Raw genomic sequence first — 18,731 nt, forward strand, 5'->3', positions numbered from 1 at the left:
AGCATTTTATTATTTACATATTAAAGGAATTTTGGGGTTCAGTTGGACAGAGCATTAGCCACTGAGCAAAAGTTTCAGGTACTGAGTACCAGTCTAGACCGAGAGAGAGAGAGTGAGAGAGAGAGAGAAAGAGAGAGGGGGGAGAGAGAGAGAGGAAGAAGAAGGAGGAGGAGGAGGAGAAGGAAGGAAGGAAGGAAGGGAGGGAGGGAGGGAGGGAGGGAAGGAGGAAGGGAATCTTACTTTTTATAAAAGAAAATATATCAAAGAGCCATCTGTATCTGTGATGCCACTAAGTTTATTAGTATAGATTAACTATAATGATGAAGATTAATTCTGCATAATACAGGCGTCACATAGAAATAGGTAGCTAGATGAAACACAATAACAGAAGAACTGAAAATTGTTGAATGTCTTATTATTTTGTAATATCATATTGTGCATTTGTGTTATTACTGTATTAGAAGTCAACCTCAATGAACTCAAACCCACTTAACAGATGAGGAAACTGAGGACCTCAGAGCCAGTGTTCTCCCCTCTATACATGTTGAGGGCACTGACCATGGGCCAGGCACTTCCTTGGTGCTGGGGATATAAAAGGTAAACAGAACACCATACCTGTACTCGGGGGACCTGAGCCAGGATAGTGGAGGGTAGCATTTAGGAAGCAAAACTTATCACATTACATACTATGTATTGTTGAGATGTACATGCATGTGCTGCAAAGCACGATTCCTTCAGGCTGTGAAGAGAGGGGCATGTGCAAACTGAGCTGGGAAGAACAAGCTGAAGTCAGAGGGTCAGTGGCTGTGTCTCCATGAGGCGAGGTACTGAGGGATGCCAAGGAGAGAGCAAGCTCAGAGTGTCTACTACTCACTGGAATTCTAGTCTTCGACTTGGGGATGGACACTCTCCAAACTGCAACTTGAGTGCTATATTATATGACACCATTGGTCGATCCATCAATCTTCTTGCATAGAAAACAGAAAGGACACATGGCTCCTGCTTTATCGCATAGATTTTTTTGACCAGTCCTGGGGTTTGAACTCAGGGCCTGGGCACTGTCCCTGAGCTTCTTTTGCTCAAGGCTAGCACTCTACCACTTGAGCCACAGTGCCACTTCCGGCCTTTTCTATTTATGTGGTATTGAGGAATTGAACCCAGGGCTTTGTGCAAGCTAGGTAAGCATTCTACCACTAAGCCACATTCCCAGCCTACTACACAGACCTTAAGACTATTCACACATTCCTGCCCTCCTCTTTAGAGGAATTATTGCTTCACATGAGAACTTTTATTTCCTTCTAAGATATTTCTACCCATGGGATCAAGCTATAATAGCTTGAAATCAGGAAAGCATTTAACAAGGTCACCTTGAAACCAGTGGGCCACTTTGCTGCCATAATACAGACGTAATGAATAATAAAACTGATCAAAATCATTGTTTCCTTATTACCATCAGCTCTTAATATGCTCTGAACTGCCCTGAGCACACACCTAAGCATGGAAAACACAGGCCCATGTAAGCTTTGGAAGGCCTGAAGTGTCAGCCAGACTGTCCTCAGTTTCCCATTCAGCTTCCATCTGTCAATGGAGCTGAGTACTCAGCATCCAATCCAGGAGAAAACCCTATTAGTGCTGATCTGAAAAGTCTCGTTATTTCCAGTGTAGATTCGGATCCATCCAAGTCTATAGTCTGTGCCTAGCTGGGGTCACTGGGGGCCATCCCTTAGGCCTGGGCCGGCTCACCAGGAACAGTCCTCACTCATCTTCTCCCGCTGGGCCATCTGGCATGTGCTTGGAGGGTTAAACACAGAGGGGTCCTTAATGCCCAGCTGCACATCAAAAAACCGTGTGGACAGCACCACGCTGTAATTCCTGATGAACGTTTCCTGGACAGGGTAGCAATCCTTAGCTGTGTAAACGCCAATCCAGGTTTCATCTGGAGTGGGAGAAAGTTGACTTTTTAATTCAGAAGACAGACAAAGCAGCTGTGCTTTTACTTATTGTGGTACACACACACACACACACACACACACACACACACACACACACACACACACGTATGTGCACTATGCCACTTCAGCCACAGCTCCCCTTCATCTTTTTGATGACTGACTGGAGACAAGTCTCATGAACTTCCTTTCCCAGGCTGACTGAGTTCCTAGTCCTCAAATCTCAGCCTCCTAAATAGTTATGATTATAGACATGAGCTACTGTTGCTTGGCTGACTTCTTTTCCTTAATGTAATCTCAGTAAGGACTACCTACCTTGCAGCATATGCCAGAATTTCTTTCTATTTTAAGGTTGAATAATATATGATTGAATAAATAGACTTCATTTTTGTTTACACACTCATTTGCTGGTTTGAGCTGTAGATTTTTCTAGCTTTCGACCACTGGGTATAATGCTGGTATAATCCTAGCTGTACAAATATCTCTTTGATTTCTTACCATCAATTTGGGAATTGGAATTGCTGAACTATATGATGAGTCTGTTCAATTTTCTGAGAAAATACTGTAAGATTTCCTATGGCATGAATGCCTGTGTGTCCAGAACAATCTTAGAACTAAGCAGGCTGGATTGTTTTCAGAATAATGAAATTATATAAGTGGTCACTGCCACTTCAGAAGGAAGAGGTGGCATCTGACCCCAGTGTGTGCCTTAGAATAATGCCTTCAAGGACACAGACTGCAGGGTGACCATGGAAGGCCAAAACTCTAGAAGAGCCAAAGTCTTTTAAGTAAAATGCTTAGATGCTAGTATCACATAATTATGAAAATCCATGAAGGACTTTATGGGTTTTAAGCCATTAATCTGGGTTTATCAACTTTCCTAGCCACTACCTTCTTTAAGGAGCTTATATCTTTTGTTTCCATCATGCACTGGGAGATAAAATGGCCCCACTATTCCAGTGCTTACAGGATCTGGCGGACTTCCTGTTGGACCATTCCTGGACTGTGATCTGCTCCTGAGGGCCCCCGATAAAGTACTCATCCTCAAAAGTAGAGTTCAGAGGAATGTCCAAAGGATCCCAGGGCTCTGTCAGGGAGAGCTTCGCACACTGCTTGGTGGCTTGTTCAATCTGGAACATCACTTTTTCCTCATAGAGTAGAATATATTCAAATAATCTGACAGAGAGATGGAAAGAAAATAGGACTTTTACATCTCTCACTAGCATAAATGCAAAGGACTCTGGGTATAAATTGGCTTTACAACAGAAGACAAATCATTTTGCTTATTGAGGCAGTTGTGTATTTATTCAGAAACAGTAGCCACACCAAAGAACCAGGAAGGGAAATAATTACAATTCAAAGGCTAGAACTGAATATTTCCTGAAAAATTCTCAACAATTACCTGTCCCATGCCAGCGCCTGCACTGAGGAAACAGACATGGAGACAACACGGCCTAGCTTTGACAGCTGAATTCTGACCTCCCACTTGACCAGGAATAAAGGAAGATTTGTCCTTGGCTTATTTGAGCAAGCTCTACTTGTAGCAGGAAGCAAAGAATTATAGGGGTATCTTGAATGGGGCATGAACTCTCATGCTATTGCTTAGTTTCTCCACTCAAGGCTATCACTACCACTTTAAGCTACAGCATCACTTTTAACTTTTTTTGTTGGTTAATTGGAAATAAGAGTTTTGAGGAATTGTCTAAGCTGACTTCAAACCCAGATCCTCAGGTCTCAGCCTCCTGAGTAGCTAAAATCATAGAAATGATCCATGGCATCTAGCATGACCTCATTTTATACAAATCAATCAATCTATCTATCTATCTATCTATCTATCTATCTATCTATCTATCTATCTGCCTATCTCCTGATTAGTCCAGAAAAAGATAGGAAATGGTATACAAGAATAAAACAAAACCAAACAAAAGGAATATAAACTCTTAGAATGAGAATGAATATAGAAAGAAAAGTAAATGTGCATTTTGTGAGATATTGCTCAAAGTATTACACACACACACACACACACACACACACACACAAATTCTACAAAACATAAAACTGTCAGCTCAGCTTGGCAGAGGAGGGTCATGCCTGTCATCCTACCTATTCAGGAAACACATCTGAGGATGGTGGTTCAAAATCTGGGAGATCTCTAATTAACCAACAAAAATCAAGAAGTGGAGCTGAGGTAGAATTCAAGCTCTAGAACCAACACACACACACACACGCACGCACACACAAACAAATATCTGTTAGCCATCTGATTGACTTTAGGATTGAATTGCCACTGTCTTCCCAGTCTGTAAGTCCCTGAAGCACTCCATAGAAGTCTGAATACTGAATCCCAACTTTTAGAGCACAGCACATCCCAGATATGGACATCCCTGTTGTCTCGGGGATGGAGAGGGATAGGACACAAATCCTATCCTGAAATGCTTCTAATGACAAACAGTCCATCCACAGACCATAGTCACCGTGCAGCCTTCACTCGTTTTCTCTTCATTGTTAGTATAGTCCTGTGCTTCCTCCAATCTTACATATCTCAGCCTGAAAGCGTTTTCTGACAGTCCAGCTTGTGTGTTTCCCAAAGTGTGATGATTGTCCTCTGTAGGACTGACAGCTAGGTGTGTGCACCAGGAAATGGGAGTTCCTTTGACAGACCACTGTTCTCATCACTTATAACCAGAGGCTAGCAGAAAAACCACCCCAAAGCCACTGTGGTCATGTCAGACATTGCCATTCCCAGGAATGGGCCTGCAGTGGACCCGTGATCCTGAATGTTCAATGAGAGCATCCTCTAGATATATGGAATTGTAACTATGAGTCACCTTTTGGTATATAACTAGGCATATCACACTTAAATTCAGAGGCCGTGGGTTGCTGTTTTCTACCACATAAACTAACAATGAAGAATAAATCCTACAAGCCAAGACTTCAGCAACTGTCTATTCCCTATATACATTCGTTTCTGGGTGCCTCCAAGGTGCCCCTGCAGAATTACAATAAGCTTTCATTGTTCTCATAAATCTTGCTTTATGGTACACATCTCTTTGTGCTTTCTTCTTGCAGAGTTGAGGACTCCGAGCTTCACGCAGAGTCCCAAAGAAGAGCTATGTATCGGTTAGCTTTCTATCGCTGTGACAACACACTTGAGACAATAAACTTGTAAGGAAGAAAGGTTTATCTGGGTTCAGGCCACGATCCCTTAACCCACTTCTTTGAGGCCTGTGGTGAGGCAGGACATCATGGAAGTACACAGGACAGGATGGGCTGCTCACCTCATGACAGCTAGGAAGAAGAGAGAAGAGAGAGCTTGTGGAGGTGGGCAGGCTCCCAAGATTCCCTTCCATTACCTAACTCCTGGAGCTAGGCTCCACCCTGGTAAAGCTCCAGCTCCTCTCAGTAGGAGAACCAGGAGCTGGGTGAACACGTGAGTCTTTGAAGGACATTAGGATCCAAGCTTCCTGATAGCTGTACTATGAGAATTGTTCACAGCTGTGGGCAGGAATGAGGCCACCAATACATGGTAAGTCACCTGGCGCTGAAGGGAAGGGGACAGTAGCTTGCTATACTGCCTTCCTAAGGCCAGCTGGACTGCATACAGGTGACTATAATGATGCTCTTTCTCCAACTTTCCAGACCTAAAAGTGTTTTTTTATTGTAATGTAGTAGGTGCATTACTTCTCACACATTGATTCCCCTTCTCATGATTTTTGTCCCCATTTCCCTCCCTCCACCCCTTCCCAATCATCTTGTTCCCCCCTTCCCCTTCCTATTTCAAATAAAGAAACATATCACCATCAACAGGGAAATTATGTTAATAGTGCATTAAATAAAACTGAGAATGATCATTTTACAGGAAGAATGAAAAACCTATAATTCATCCAATGTGACTAGTCTTGTTCCACAAATTTTAGGAATGCAAACTTTAATGAATGGTCTAGTGGCTCCAGTGCTCATGTGGACATAGCAGTCGCTATGCTGCTAGTTTCTCCATTCCAGATAGGATCCAGCACCTGAAGTGGGGTAGGGAAAGACAGAAGGTCAAATGCACAGATTACCCCAGGTACAAGGAAGCATCACGGGCAGCAATGTACAGACTTACAGAAACTGGGTGTCTTTCAGGCAGGAACAAGTCTGCTTCTAACAAGGAAGATAGAAGTCAGAAACCGTGCATCTGGTGTATAGCCTAACAAGGACAGGTGCTGGAATCGGCGTGGAGGATGAACACACAGACAGGTCAACACCAACAAGCAAAATGCAACCCTTTGCTGGCCAGACACCAGACAAAGCACAGCCGCTGCAAGGAGTGGGTAAGAGTTCCCACAAAGGCCAACTCTGACAGAAGGCTTCATTGTAAACTAGGCCACAGCTGGTCAGGCTGCCCACGGGTTTGGAAAACTGAGATCTCCAAGGCAACCACTATCTGCAGGAAGTGGCCCCGGCCTGTCCCCATTCTCATACGTAACAAAAGCTATCATTCTCTGACCAAAACTTCCAACTGCATTATCAGTTTTTGAAATGTCTTCAACGTTAGGCTCTACCATACTTATGTCTTCTAAAAAACTGAAAACCTGCACATTTTCTTTTGAAAATAAGTTTGTAGCTCTTGTAAAAATGACCCATGTTCAGGGTACAGAAATTTGAATAATACAGAAAGGAAAGGAAAAGGAAGAAGTAAACGTTGTCCAGAAATTCCAACTTATACAAATAATTGACTTTTACACATGTCTAAACATACATACTTTTAGATAATCTTCATGGAATACTGGGTTTTGATGTTAAAATTTTAAATTATAAAGTTAACATTTTTTGATACCAGGCTTGAACTCCAAGCCTTGAGCCCTGACTTATCTTTCTTGTTCACAGCTGTGTGTGAAATATTAGCAGATTTTTCCTCATAGGACTGTGTTATTTTGCACTCTGAACAGAAATATATGTGAGTGCTTGTTTTCTTTATAGTCCTGCCAACAGAGAATGCTGTTAAACTGGGATTTGGGCCCATCTGATAAGTAGGATGTGGAAACTGACTCTCAAGGGCAATCTGGTTTTTCTGTTAATCCACTGATTTTTTTTTTTTTGAGGGAGAGGGTGAGGGGGGGAGGGAGAGGAATTTGTGCTTAAATATCTGGTCAAAATTTACTGATTCTCTGTTGTTTTCGTCTTTTCCAGGTCATTAACAGAAATTAGGGATTTAAAATCTTTTCATATGAAATTTAGAGTGAATTTATTTTGCATGCCAAAACCAAAACTCAATCACAAACTTTTTGGCATTTTTATTATTATTTAAATGTATAGATTATTATGAAAGTAATGTCATTATCTTATTTCTCTACAAACATTTTTTGTGGTACTGGGTATATTTCAAGGATATCTGAAAAAATCCCCTATACATATTATTTTACCCATTTCCTTTGAATTTATTCCTAAAGAGTTTGTTTTTTCTTGAGGGTGCTATTTAATGGTGAAATTTTCTTCCACTGGAACTTCTAGCAGGAAGTTTGTATATTTGAAAGCTATTGATTGTTCCTGTTAGCTTTATATAGTCACCTTATTGAATTCTATTATCTGCTTTTGCCCTGGGTGTGGGTGAATCCAATTAGTTACAGTCTTGATAGCCAAGAGGTCATCATTTCTTGATCCTAAATTGGGAAAGATGGGCAGAAAAAGGTCTAAAGTTTACAGACTAACAAATTCAGCTATTCACAGGTTTGTTTTAACAGATGAGAGAATGTGAGGCCTGGATCATAAATACTCCATCATGTGTCTCGGACTAGACCCAAGTTGGGTCTCATACTAGACTCATTTTAATCCTTTAACAGCATGCCCTGGGTTCACAGGGGAATGAATGATTCCTCTCATCCATGTAGGAATGTTTGGATATCTAAGGCATATTATATTACAGAAATGGGAGTGGACAGATATTATGTTGTGATTACTAAAGGACTTTGGATTTTATGGAAGATATTGGTCAAACTTTGGACCTGTTTAATAAGCAATATAATAAGTTAGTAATGCATATTGGCCCTCTGACTCCAGTCCACAGATCTGGGGGAGGAAAATTTGAGCTGCAAACACTCACCAATCTGGCATACATCAGCTTTGAGTTACACCCTCCAGTAATTATGAGACAGCAAAAGGAAAACATTTCTCCTAAATGCCATTAGACACAATGTCATTGTGCACATAAATGCCAATCACATATGGCAAAGGGAAGTTAAATTACTTAAGAATGCAGCCCAAGGAAAGGAACATCTTTCTGAATGTTATCCAGAGAGAGCCCTCTGTGACCACCCCACATATCATACTCTGTCTCATCATATCATCTGGACAGTGGCACACAGCTTTACACAACTGTTAATTGAAACAGGATGTAGTACAAGATCTATAATATATGCAGTGTAAATGTATCTTTGTGTATCCAGAAGATCTTGATGGGAATCATATTAGATGCTGAGAAGTGCCGTAAGCATATGAGGTAGCTATAGGAAGATGTTGGAAGGAGATACATAAAGCTTGCAAGTGGGCTGTGCAGTTTTTCAGGAAAAAGACATTTTAGGCAGAATAAAAGAGAACTACAAGTTCTGATGACATTAGCAGGCTGAGGTTGTAAGTTGACTAGAAGGTCCAGGAAATTAAGGTAGAGGGACAAGATCCCATAGGCTGCCTTCTAAGATATCCTTGATCAGAGTATGGACACTGACTGTAAGACTGATGGGAAAGCATTCCTGAAGTGAGTGTGGTAAAGAGGACAGGGACACGATACATTTTTAAACACAATAACTTAGGCTATTAGGTTACTAGACAAAAACGGAGGTATCAGGGCTAACAGGAGGCTATGACAAAAATCCAAGCAAGAGAGGACAAAGGTGAAGATGAGAAAAATAGGAAAGTTATGTCTAGAATCTGGTAATTCAGAATCAATTGGAAGTTTGGTTGGTTTGGGTTTGGATTGGTTTTGTTTATTTGCTTGAAAACTTTCTTTTCGACATGTGGAGCTTCCAATGACTATAAGACCTAAGGAAGCAGTCAACTAAGAATCTGGGCTTATATGTAGTGATCTGTGGACTGGAGCTAGACATGAAGGAGTTCTTCATGGAGAAGAGTTCATTTAAAAACCAGGACCTGGGGGGGAGGGAAATGGGGACCAAGACATGAGAAAGGGTATCAATGTATGTGAATTAATGCACCTTCTATCTGGCAAATATAATGTAACCCTTCTATTAATTACAATAAAAATATATGGGGAAAAACAGGACCTAGCATGACATTTGAAATATGTTGTAAAAAATCAATGTTAATAAATTCTTTAATAAAAAATTTTTTAAAAAAACAGAACTTAGCTGGGATCACCAAGAAAGTAAATTTAGATAAAAGTAAAGGAAGGGAAAGAGGACTTTCCAACATGACTGGTCTGGAGGAGGAAGAACCAAGAAGGCTGAAAGAGGAAGAAAACCAGAAGTCAAGTGGATGGAGTTCATGTCCAACAGTAAAAGAAGGACTGATAAAAGATGAACTGGTTAATTATGGGGCATTTATTATTCTTGCTCAGACTTTTCTCAATGGAGCTGTATGATGGAGGTCTGAGTGGAAGGAATACAGGAGAATCTTGGGTAACAGAAACTGGAGTCAGCATCAGAGCTGCTCTCAATAGAGGGGAAGAAGGAGGTTTCTGCTGATGGACTTCAAGAGAAATTGTATTTTTTTTCTTTAAAGATGAGTAAAATAAAATAAATTATAAAGGGGGAAATAAAAGACATTTACGGGAATTAGGGAATACAAAACGAGCATATTTTTTTTCCAGGAAAAGCAAACCACTAATTGGTGGAATATATTCAGATCTTTGGGCATTTTGCCCTTGACCATCTTCTTTAAGGTCATAATCAGGAAGAATCAGCTCAGGGTTATTGGAGAGAAGAAAAAGTGTTTCTAGCTTTTTCCAGGATGGTGGCCCCCTCTACCTCTCTGGCTTCCATGTACAGGTTAGCCTTATCTTCTAACAGAATTGTGGATGATCTGGTTGGCACCTTTCCTCATTTTCTTTCTTGTCGTTCCTACTTCTTCCTTCCCACCCTGATATCCCAGGGATATCAGACCCTGGGAACTGGGTCCCATAAAGAATACTTTGGTTCTTTGAGATAAAATCTCTTTCTTGGAGAAAAACTCAATGTTGCAAATCAGCATAGTTTGTTCTTTGAGAATCAAGAGACACAAGTACTCTGACTTCCTGAGCTAATAAAAGCAAACACTAGTTCCAGCCATCTAAATATCAGAGATTAAGAGAGGAAAAGAGAGGCCAAGGAAGGAGTCATTCCTCTGAAATCCTCAAAGGCATGAAAGCCCAATCCTTACAAAACAAGGCCCATGATCAAATAAAATCTGCTGAACACTTCATACTAATCTACCTCCCCAAACACACAGACACTCTCTGTGGGCTTGCAATGAGGATATGCTGAGAAATCCAAGAGAAAACACACACACACACACACACACACACACACACACACACACACACACACACACACAACCTGGCCTTGCTTTTCCTCTGAACAATTTAGACAAAAACCCTTGGGGAGGGCCAAACAAGACAAGTTTCTGCAGGGACTAGCCTCTAATGCTGATCTCAAGTGGGGTGAAGAGTGAGTTCAGATGGGGAGAAATCATTGTAACTGCATATAATTAATCAGTCTGCTGCTGCTACTGAATATGGGAACCTCTTTTTTCTCTCTCACTGTATGAGAAGAGAATTATAAAAATGAAAGAGAGCCCCTCATGCCAGTGGCTGATGCCTGGCACATTGAGATCTAAGGAGCTAACCATCTTGAATAGAAAAGTCTGAAAGATTTTTATCTTCCATTAACTACTAAAAAGCTGGAAGTGAAGAGGTGGTTCAAGTGGTAGCATACTGACCTTGAGGGAAAATGCTAAGGGACAGCTCCCAGGCCTAGAATTTAAGCCCTGGTACCAATACAAAAACAAAACAAGACTTATCTTAAAAAAAGTCATCAAAGTCAAGTGGATGATCACTGATCAAATCTGTGGCAGCAAACTAAACACCAAGAACTAAGGGAAGTAAATGAGTAAGTTGAAAGTTTAATGAAGAATGGGGTCTGTATAAGGATTAAAAGTATCTCCCAAGCAAAATATTTATTTATTAATGATCATGGAAAATAATGTCTCCTCGCAGTGGAGAGTCAAACAAGTGATTAGAGTGGGCACTGGAATGAACTAAACATGTGAACTGAACAGATGTGGTATACATCTGAGATATTTCTGCCAAAGGAAGGTAAATAGCTTGAAGTTAATTATGAGGAAACCTAAGACAAACACAACTGGAAGGCTAGGAATAAAATCACAGGTCTGGAATCTTAAAAAAAAAATCCAGAGTGCAAAAAACAGGCCTTTGGAGTGGTTCCAAACAGAAAGAGAGTGGAGGTGGTTGCTCCTGTCCCCAGGATTACATGCCTATAATCCTAGCTACTCAGGAGCTAGCTCTCTCTCTGGTGCAGGCATCTGGTCCTCCATAAGAATTAAGACGATAAGCCAGGTGCAGTGGCTCATGCCTGTAATCCTAGCTACTCAGGAGGCTGAGATTTGAGGACTGCAGTTCAAAGCCAGCCCGGGCACTAAGGAACATTAAACTCTTATCTCCAATTTACCACTAGAAAACTGGAAGTAGGGTTGTGGCTCAAGGGTAGGATGGTAGCCTTGAACTGAAGATCTCAGTGATAGAACCCAGGCTCTGAGTTCAAGCCCCATGACCCACGAAGAAGAAGAAGGAAGAGGAGGAAGGGGGGGAAGGAGGAGGAGGAGGGGGAAGAAGAGGAGGAAGAGGAGGTGGAGGAGGAGGTGGAGGAGGAGGAGGAGGAGGAGGAGGAGGGAAAAGATAAGAGGTAGTCTAATGCTAGGTAACAAAACAGAAACAGACTTGAATTAATTGATCAGAATAAAAGCCCACTGTCACTCCCTTTATATTTTTCATCATTTACAGAATCTAGTAAAGCATGTTAAGACTGGTAACTAAATAGATTCCTCTGTGATCACGAGCCCTGAACATATTCATGTAACACCTCTGTACCACACCACATCCACAGCTACACTAACAGCAATAATTTATCTGTGCCTTTGTGGCCTTCACTCAATATCAGACACTGCTTTTCCCATCAAGTTCACCATATGGCCTGAGATATATAAATAATTACCTGTTTTTCCTCCAGCCTTCCAAACATAATACTTGTGCATTTGATCAAGGACTTTGTGGGGGGAAAAAAGAGTTGAACTCAGGAAACAAAATAGTATAAATTACTAATATTCCCCGCTCTTCATTCAGGTTTATCTTCAGCTTACAAAGTTGTTTAATCTTTTCCATCGTCTCAGGAAAAAGAGAGCCTGGAAAATCCTAGTCATACCACAGTAACTATCAGTGGGTTTTTCCATAGCTTTCTGGATTTGAAATGAAAATCTTAAGAAGTTGATCCAATTTGAAAACTCACTTCTGAACTTACTAATAAATATGAAAATATAATCCAACAATATTTTGTTCAAATAACATCTATTTGCTTGGCCACACTGCTGATACCTGAAAATATGTTTGAGCCCGTTCCAACAAACCTACATATAAGAAGTTAAAAAGACATGTATACACTACACATTCTTTTCATCATCTGACTTAGGACCAGTGATGGAACTGTGAAACAGAACCTTGCTAAAAACTGGGATAAGAAGAAAAAAAATGCCTTCTTAAAATACAACTGTGTGCCCAACACTCAATTCAGACCTGAAGAAAAAAATGGGAGTCACCCCCAAAAGGACACAAAAGCTCCTGGCCTTCAAGATTTGATCCACTAAATCATTAATGCATCTAAATAACCCAAAACATGGTCGCAAGGAGCAATGACAAGAAAAATGTATGGTGAAAAATGCACGCATCGCTTCCTCTTTACATGACTACCACTAGGCATTGCCAGCCTGTCTTATTCATGACAGAAAACACAATATTGTTTAAAGGCTTAACAAAGATAATCACCAAATACTTGTTCAATGTATTTGTTCCAACTCTTTATTTTATTTTTTTGCCAGTCTTGGCTTGAACTCAGGGCCCAGGCACTGTTCTTGGACTTTCTCAAGGGTAGCGCTCTACCACTTGAGCCTCAGTACCACTTGTGTTTTTTTCTGTGTATGTGGTAGCTAAGATCAAACCTCAGTCTTCATGCATGCTAGGCAAGCACTCTACTACTAGGCCACACTCCTGGCCCTTATTTTTCATTTTTGAGCCAGAACTGGGGCTTGAACTTCAGGCTGGTACTCTGCCACTTGAGCTACATCTCCACTTCTGGCTTTTTGCTGGTTAACTGGAGAAGAGATTCACAAATTTTCCTGCCCAGGCCGGCTTTGGGTGGTGATCCTCAGATCTCACTCTGGAGTACCTGGGATTACAGACGTGAGCCACAATTGCTTACCTCCTTTCTTTACTCATAACAGTTTGATTATAAACTTGCTCCTCAGCTAGTTTTGACAACAGGGAGAACAAAACTTAGTCTTGTGGATTTGAAAGTGCTGTTTTCTATGCCAGCTGTAAAATTCATAGAAATATACCAGATGGCATTGAGGCTTCATGTGCTGTGTCTGCTCCCAAAGGAAGAGTGCTTATGTGACTGCTGGATCAAGTTCAGAGCCCTGGAGGCTGGCAGAGCCTCTCTAGTACGTGGAGTGTCCACCAGGATGTTGCTGCTGCTGCTGCTGCTGCTAAAATCAGACCTTGCACAAAGCATCTTCTCCACGTGATCAGACTGTGAACTATGTGCTGCATGCATCCCATAGTCCCCAGTCATCCAAGAAGTTAGTCACCATAAATGTCTCCATTGTATAAAAGAGGAAGCAGGGTCAGAGAACTGTACTTATTTCCCCCCAAAGACTCTATTTGGAACCTGGATTCAAATTTAAGCTCACCTGACTTGAAAGCAGTATTTCTTAAATCATAAAATACTATGGGTGTGGGGCAGGGGAAGGAGTTTTTCATCTTTCTCACATCCTTCTGTATGCTTTAAATCCTCTCTGGATTATTTAAAATAGATTATTCACAAGAGTCAATTCAATGTGTTTTATAAACAGCTGTACATATACTGTATGGCTTAGGAAATAATGATAAGAAAAAATTTCCACATGTTCACTACAGACACACTATTTCACACTGTGGTGGATTGACTCATCAAAAGAACCCTCGAGTGTGGAGGGCCTCCTGCATTCCATAATGTCTTGTTTGAATTGTGAATAGATAGATGGATGGAAAGGTTCTGTTCCTTCAGTGTCCTCCCCAGGGTGCCTAATGCGCCCACAAATGCTTTTAGATGAAGAGGGATTATTGAGATTTAATGTGCTGTGTAGAAACAATGGACCTTCACCATTGACCTTACTAGAGTCTAGCACACTTCCAGTGATAAAATGCTGAAACCAGTGGCCTGCGTGACCCTGAGAGGGACTGGAGGGCTGCAGGGCTGGGGCACAGAGACAGGTGGCCATCCCAAATTAGAAATCAGCTCTTAAAGGGGCCAGAAGCACAGTGCAGCCTTTCGAGAAGGGCAGCCTCATCATAATTCAAAGTGGAAAGGAGAATGATCTGAGATAATAATGTGTGTGTATGCAGACTATGGAATATTGTGCAGTTGTTAAAACTACAGATGGCATTTGAAACAAGAAATGAAAAGGGTGAAAAGGGATACAGACAATAGCACAGGCCTTTTGATGGTGCTATGTAAAAACTCGTTGAACAAAACAATAGGAATAAAAAAAATAATAGTTGCAACATGCTGTGAGTTTGTTGGGTGTCATTTTCTTCTTGTTATATTCCCTTAAAATATGATATATAGTACATGATAAACACATCATATGTCAATATATGGATTGTATGTGTATGTATTATGTAGCAATATTATCCAATAAAATTACATATTACATAATAAAAATTGCAATATATAGTAAGTATACAAGATATATTGCTTTAAAAGAATGCTCTCCTGATGCGACCCTCACAGAAGGCAGGCCTTAGGCTTCTGAAGGCTCCAGAAGCCACTGACCTGACTCAGCAACTTACAGACTTGGGGTGAACTTGGACTGGGGTGCCAGGCTTGTTGGCAGGTTCCCCTCTTCACTTGGCCCTGAGAAGCCGCGGGCCTGCGGCCTGCCCCAGGCCCGGTGGTCCCCGGAGAGGCTCTGGCTGCGGCAGGCCGCTCGGGGGTGGGGAGGGCCGGGGCGGGGGCGCGGGGCCGAGGCGGGGGCGCCGGGCCGGGCCCGCACCCGCCGCCGCCTACCTCTTGCAGGGGATCAGCGCCTTCCTCTCGTCCAGCACCCGCACGCGCCGGCCCGGCCCGTCGTAGGCCAGCAGGGCGCGGCTGTTGCGGCCGCTGCGCTGCTCGAACACCACCTGGCGCCCCTCCCACTGCTGCGGTGCCTGGCAGGGGCGCGGCGCGCCCCGGGAGCCCGCGGCCCCCAGGACGCCCAGGGCGCCCAGCAGCAGCCAGACGCCCGGGAGCCCGCGGGCCGCGCGAGGAGGGGCGCGCCCTGGCATCTCTGTCCGCCGCCGGGTGGGGCGAGCAGGAGCCCCGGCGGACGCCGAGGGGCCGGGACGCGGGGCCGGGCGCGGGGTCTTCCCCGAGCCTGCGCGTCCGTTGGGGTCGGCGCGCGCCGAGGCTCCGCCCGCCGCCCGGATCCGGCGCGCAGCCCTCCGGCCCGAGCGGGGTCTGCCGGGCCTCCCTCCTGGCTCACTGCTGCCAGTGGAGAGCGCAGCGGCCTAGGTACCACTGGCACCCCGAAGGGCGGCGCGGGGAGGGCGGGGCGGGCGCAGAGCCCGGGCGGGATGCGATGCTCACCGGCCAACCGCAGCCACGGGCAGCGAGTTCGAGGTCTACTTGAGGAAGCGGGGTGGCCCCTCCACAGTTCTCGATCCCAGGCCAGGCAAAAATCGAGGTCATCGGGGCTCAAGGTCACAGGGCAGGGAGCCAGCCGACCCCGTCCCCAACCCTCCCCTGGCAATGCCTTGCTGCCAGGCCAGGGGTGTCCAGGGACCTGGCTTCTCCAGGCTAGGACAAAGGGAGGTTGGAAAGACCAGGCAGCAAACAGATGGACTCGGCTGAGCTAAGATGCTCTGTGTGGGGCTGCAGTGAGATGGGGTCTGGAACCACAGAGGAGATCCCTATTCAGAGAGAGGGTTCTGCTTTGAGTCAATACCGCCAGAGGAAGAAAGAGAGGTCAACCTTGGCTGGCCTTGAGTTGGTTGCTGCTGTTCACCCAGGAGTGAGCTAAAACTTTCAGAAACCACGAGGTTTTTGAATTTGGAAACCATAGGCCCACTGGTGGTAGAACAATGGCCAATTCCCCTCCCCCCCTTTTTTTCCAAGAATACAAAGCTAGGAATGCTCTAGCCCTAAAATCACAAGTGGTGAGACTGCCTTCACTGGTGTCGAAGGCCTGTAAACCTACCTACTCAAAACGCTGAGATTTGAGGACCAAGATTTGAAGCCATCCCAAGCAGGAAAGGCCTTAAGATTCCTAACTCCAATTAACCACCACAATGCTGGAAATGAAGCTGTAACACAAGAGGTAGAGCATCAGCCTTAAATGAAAAAGCTCAGGAACAACACCCACGACCTGACTTCAAGCCATAGCATCATTCCTCGAGCACGTGCTCTGCAAGATCAAGAAACCCTAGATCAAAGGGATGTCAAGAGTAAAAAGAGGATAGTGGCACTGTAGCTCAAGTGAGAGATCACTAGTCCCCAGCATAAAGAAGCTCAAGGAGAGTGCCCACACCCCAAGACCCCATAACAGCCATAAAAAGGAGGATGAAGATGAAGAAGAGAGCTGAGGGTTACTTGCAGAGAGGGAGTGGAGGAGAAATAATGAGAAACCAATTGGCCTAACAGGGTAGCATTTAAAATGATTGGCTCAAGATATGAAATCTAGTTATCCCTCAGTAGATGCATAGATCAAGAAAGTGTAGTATATATACACAATGGAATTCTATGCTTCTATCAGAAAGAATGAAATTGTCCCAGTCATAAGAAAATGGAGAAAGACTTGGAAAAACTATGCTAAGTAGGTCAAATCCAAAGAGACATAGGCTGTATGATTTCTCTCATTTGTAATAATTAGAATGTGCCTATAAATTTACAAGTAAACACAATGTATAGTAAAGGACAAATAATTATACCTGGACACGATTAAGCAGTCTATAAATATTCACACAGAGCAAATAATGATATTCTTAGGCGAGGATTGAAAAGGTTCAATAGTTCTTACATGTAGTCATATAAAATGATGTTTATCAAAACAAACTCCAAGAAATGGAAGCATGAGGTTTTTGTTTTGCTTTTTGTATTGTGTCCCTTCCTTTTTAGGGGGAGGGGGTGGTATTCCCTCTGTTTTTTATTTCTGTATCCTTTGTCTTGTATATAAGTTTATCTGATTTGGGGAGGGGAGAAGAAGCACAGAAACAGTGGGACAAACAATAAGCCAATTCAACAGTGAAACCCACTGGATACTGTTTTGGAAATGAACTATACAACTTTGGAGAGAGGGAAGTTGGGAGGGGAAAAACTGTGAAAGGATGAGGGAAGGGTTGACACTGTTCAAAAGATACTCATTACTGACTTATGTAATTACATATCACATTTACAGTAATTTAATTTTAAAAAACATCAACTTGATTTATTTCCTTTTTCTCTGATATTGGGGGGGGGGAACTAGTTCTTCATACAAGACTAGTCAAGTGCTCTGACCCTGAGCTATCCTCATGCCCTGGGCAAGACTATTTTAAGTTCTCTTCATCCTTGCTTAAAGGTCTTGCAATCAGAAAGGATTTGGGGGCACTTCATGATACTTGGTGATGAACGTGGTACTTGTGAAAAGCAAAGGTAGTAGGTTCGGAATGGCTGCAGAAGTTTGAGCTCTGTTCATGTGTGTGCTCTTTCTCTGTTCCCTAGGTGAGGGACTTGAGTGGCACACACTCATTCAATGAGGACTTTAGATCTGGGATTTCACTCCTGGAAGAGTCTGCACATGACACCTAGGACAGGCCTTGGTATTTTCCCCACCAGTTCGGTGTATTTGGAACTTGAGAATTGTTCTATAGGAAAGCAGAATAGCTCTCTAGATGAGACATCTGGTTGATAAGACATCTCAAGATTAACACTGGTTGGTTCGGAGACCCAATCCTCAGATCTCAGCATCCTATTTAGAAGATTATAGGCATGTGCCACTAGCACCTGGCTTGAATCAGATTTTTAAAACAATTGTCCTACTGTGATGCATTATGTAAATACCCAATAAAAATCTTGCTGCCTGAAATCTGATGTGAATTTGTAACAATAAAGCCTCCCTTTTCTGTAGATGAGAAAAGAGATAACAAAAGATGCATACTTATCTCCAGGGCACAGTGCTTCTTGACCAGTTCAAGCACCTGTCCGGGAGTCTATCCAAGACCAAGATTTTAAGTTGTTGAGATGAAAATGACTTGAGAAGGGATAAATCTTTCACACAGCCTTGTCCCAAACTGTTTGTTCTCGTGTTGCAGGAAGGACTTGGAAGTTCAAAAACAGGGGAAGAAGACTTGGTTGTGGTGGTGGTGGGTGTCGGTCGTGGGCTTGAACTAGGGGCCTGGGCGCCACCCCTTCCTTGGGCTGTTTGCTCAGGGATAGCGCTGTGCCAGGTTGAGCCACAGCGCCATTTCCTCATCAAGATGATGCCATCGGATCTGTGATTCTAAGTTACTGGAACGGAAACATCTCA

General features: G+C 43.1%; 1 protein-coding gene and 1 long non-coding RNA gene across 2 annotated transcripts; one reads left to right on the forward strand and one right to left on the reverse strand.

Moving 5' to 3' along the window:
* Positions 1 to 275: 275 nt before the first annotated feature.
* Epdr1 (ependymin related 1) lies at positions 276 to 15,699 on the reverse strand. Its single transcript, XM_090332568.1, has 3 exons — positions 15,257 to 15,699; positions 2,917 to 3,125; positions 276 to 1,936 (listed from the first exon to the last, which is right to left on the reverse strand). The coding sequence occupies exons 1-3, from the start codon at positions 15,511 to 15,513 to the stop codon at positions 1,740 to 1,742; spliced, it is 663 nt and encodes a 220-aa protein (XP_090188694.1). The 5' UTR covers positions 15,514 to 15,699; the 3' UTR covers positions 276 to 1,739.
* Positions 15,694 to 18,291, forward strand: LOC150062739 (uncharacterized). The gene is made up of 3 exons (XR_016535474.1): positions 15,694 to 15,739; positions 16,343 to 17,039; positions 17,927 to 18,291. It is a non-coding gene; the product is annotated as an uncharacterized LOC150062739 (long non-coding RNA).
* The last annotated feature ends 440 nt before the right edge of the window (positions 18,292 to 18,731 follow it).

This window comes from Megascapheus bottae, chromosome 5 (genome assembly GCF_031878675.1).
Source record: "Megascapheus bottae isolate mThoBot1 chromosome 5, mThoBot2.hap1, whole genome shotgun sequence".
NCBI lineage: Eukaryota > Metazoa > Chordata > Mammalia > Rodentia > Geomyidae > Megascapheus > Megascapheus bottae.